The sequence below is a fragment of the Perkinsus marinus genome, assembly GCF_000006405.1.
Source record: "Perkinsus marinus ATCC 50983 genomic scaffold scf_1104296930258, whole genome shotgun sequence".
NCBI classification, from domain to species: Eukaryota; Perkinsozoa; order Perkinsida; family Perkinsidae; genus Perkinsus; species Perkinsus marinus.
The window spans coordinates 1-2,384 of record NW_003216178.1 but is presented as its reverse complement, the minus strand read 5'-3'; the positions used below and the strand labels follow the sequence as shown (position 1 = coordinate 2,384).

The following is a 2,384-nucleotide window of genomic DNA, read 5'->3' as shown; positions in this document are numbered from 1 at the left end:
CGCCAGAGTAGGTAAAGACATCTACTGCTAGTCTGACCAATGTGTCCAGCAGCCTTCTCCGCATACTACCTCCTTAGCTAGAGGGCATCCTCTAATCGAGAGGCTCTCTAGTTGCGGGCATCCCGATACTCCAGACAAGTCCGCGATAGTTCCTACGCGATAAGCTTCGACCAAATATAACTATAGTAATATACTGAATATCAATTTGTGATATGGCCTCCTTTATCAGTTACAATATTATACTATGGACAAGGAGCTTTACTACAACACGTCACACGTATACTATGTATATCATGATTTCGCTACAGGCACGAAACCGTAAGCGTTTTTCAAGTTGTATTTGTAAGGTAAGGTATATCGGGTGAAAAACTGGGGTCCTTACTCACTAGTTTTCGAGAAGCCACATTTCTGAAGTGCATCTAAGTCCAGTCTAGAGCACTTTTATCTATCCTGCTGGAGCTGTCACTATATCAAATATACACAGATCTATTATTATTCCTATCTCGACAAATCCCAGCTCAGCACATTATCCCAGACTGTACGTAATTGATTTCCATCCAGAACGATGCTCTTCAGGCAAGCTAGTCCGCTGAGGTCAGTCACCTTTCGCAAGCATAACCGCTCAGCTTTGCAGGTATGCCTGTACTACTTTAGCCAGCCTGTTGTTTGAGAGATCCAGATGAGTAAGGCACGATAGGGGCTGGAGGACCTCTAGACCTGCCATCGGGCTCTACTACGACCACCATTCGAGGACGTGACCTTTAGAGATCCTATTCCTCGACAGATCGAGCCACACTAGATTCTCACATTTCCCGATACCTAAACACGGCTTCCACCGAGCTCCCTATGCCCACTGCATTACCCGAGCTGATCTCGTGCATGCCTCTGTCGGAAAGGTCCAAAATAGTGACGGTCAATGGGTCGAACTGGCCCATCTTTTTGAGGATACTCTCGAGGGTAATCTTTGGAAGACATATCAGTGTGCGGATGAGAACACAGAAGAGATTCTCTAACACGTCCCATAGGCTGGGACGAAAGCATCCGAAACAGTTCTATTGTATTCTCAGTCAAAACTACACACCTCCAATAAGATGAAGGACGCCTACTACTTCCTAGAACAGTATCCCCGGGCAGGATGAATATCACATTATGACTACTACCAACGCTCCGACCAGCCTCACGATAGCCATCCAAGGCTAGCAGAAGGCTCTACATTTTACGCCACTGAGAGGGGCGACTATGGCTGACTACATATAATAGCCACCGATTGACGAACTTCCAACACCACAGCCTCACTACCTCGCATCAGCAGAAACTCCCGATACGAAAATTTACAGCACGTTTTTGATGATGCCGCTGCGGGCGTTTATGCTATCTCCTCTTAAAGCCGTATTTCTTCCGTTCATAGAACATGTCGGTCTTGGCTGAGCCCAGATTGATGATCTTCGGACACCCATCGCGCTGAAAGGACCACATAAGGAAAACCTCGAAAACTCCCTATAGTCTACAGTACATCCTTCTCGCACTGGCAGCACTCCTTGCAGTAGTAGGCATCTGAAATCCCCGTGCCTCCGCAGATAACACACCTATTCCGCATCAACAGTAAGTGGACCTCAAGGTTGGCAGTATATAGTACCTCCCTTGATAGCTACCATAATTGCACTCATCGCAAATCTTCACCAAAGTTGACGGTCGGACATAGGAATCGCAAATAACACATTTCCCATCGCACCTGACATAAGGAGAACGCCAACGTGAGAAGAGCGGGTGGCTCCGTCCCAAGTACTTTTCACAGAGGCGGCCGATAGCAATGCCAGGCTGCTTCCTGCACATTACGAGATCTGGATGATGCTTAGCCATTACCAACAATAGGAAACCTTCTACCACCAACAAACAATTTTTTCACGCGCCACGAAATAGCCAGCGGTTTTTTTTGTGGAAACAGAATTATACACGTTTGACATGGTAGATTATACGAGTCACAAGTGAAACGTTCATAAACCTTAACCAATCGAACAAATAAACAGAGCCCGAACATATTCAGCGGTCGAGGAAGGTCTCGAGCAATTTGATTGTGTGCGTTGTGGGAGCTGAGGAAATATAAGGACCGATAAGTGCGCAAGATCTCGAGCTCGCCGCTGCCGTCGCATTCCACAGAAATCCTAGTGTCTCGATTACTAACATGTTCGCCCCTTCTTTTAACCCACCACTGAACTGCGGTAAGTGGGAGCTCGTGATGCCAACGCTAATTACAACAACCCGATAGAACTCAACAGATTATCCCTTCTGAGAGTTCCATGCTGGATCACACTTTCCTCAATAGACCTGCATATTTCACCTTTTAGGTGATTCTAGCGGCAATTCGGCAAATCCCTGGAGACCTA

The 2,384-nt window shown here is 46.7% G+C and overlaps 2 protein-coding genes across 2 annotated transcripts in view; both read right to left on the bottom strand.

The window, feature by feature from the left end:
• Pmar_PMAR007861 (splicing factor 3B subunit 1, putative) overlaps positions 1-935 on the bottom strand; it is a gene marked incomplete at both ends in the record, with an annotated part of 5,143 nt that extends 4,208 nt beyond the window's left edge. The window contains 4 exons of the mRNA XM_002787123.1: positions 38-180; positions 650-717; positions 760-819; positions 863-935. Coding sequence (XP_002787169.1) covers positions 38-180; positions 650-717; positions 760-819; positions 863-935 — 344 coding nt within the window. The remainder of the gene's footprint in view (positions 1-37; positions 181-649; positions 718-759; positions 820-862) is intronic.
• Positions 936-1,371: 436 nt separating this feature from the next.
• Positions 1,372-1,860, bottom strand: Pmar_PMAR007860 (Pre-mRNA-splicing factor ini1, putative; the record flags this gene model as incomplete). Its single annotated transcript, XM_002787122.1, has 4 exons — positions 1,372-1,461; positions 1,514-1,586; positions 1,637-1,732; positions 1,787-1,860. The coding sequence occupies 4 exons, from the start codon at positions 1,858-1,860 to the stop codon at positions 1,372-1,374; spliced, it is 333 nt and encodes a 110-aa protein (XP_002787168.1).
• Between the last annotated feature and the right edge of the window lie 524 nt (positions 1,861-2,384).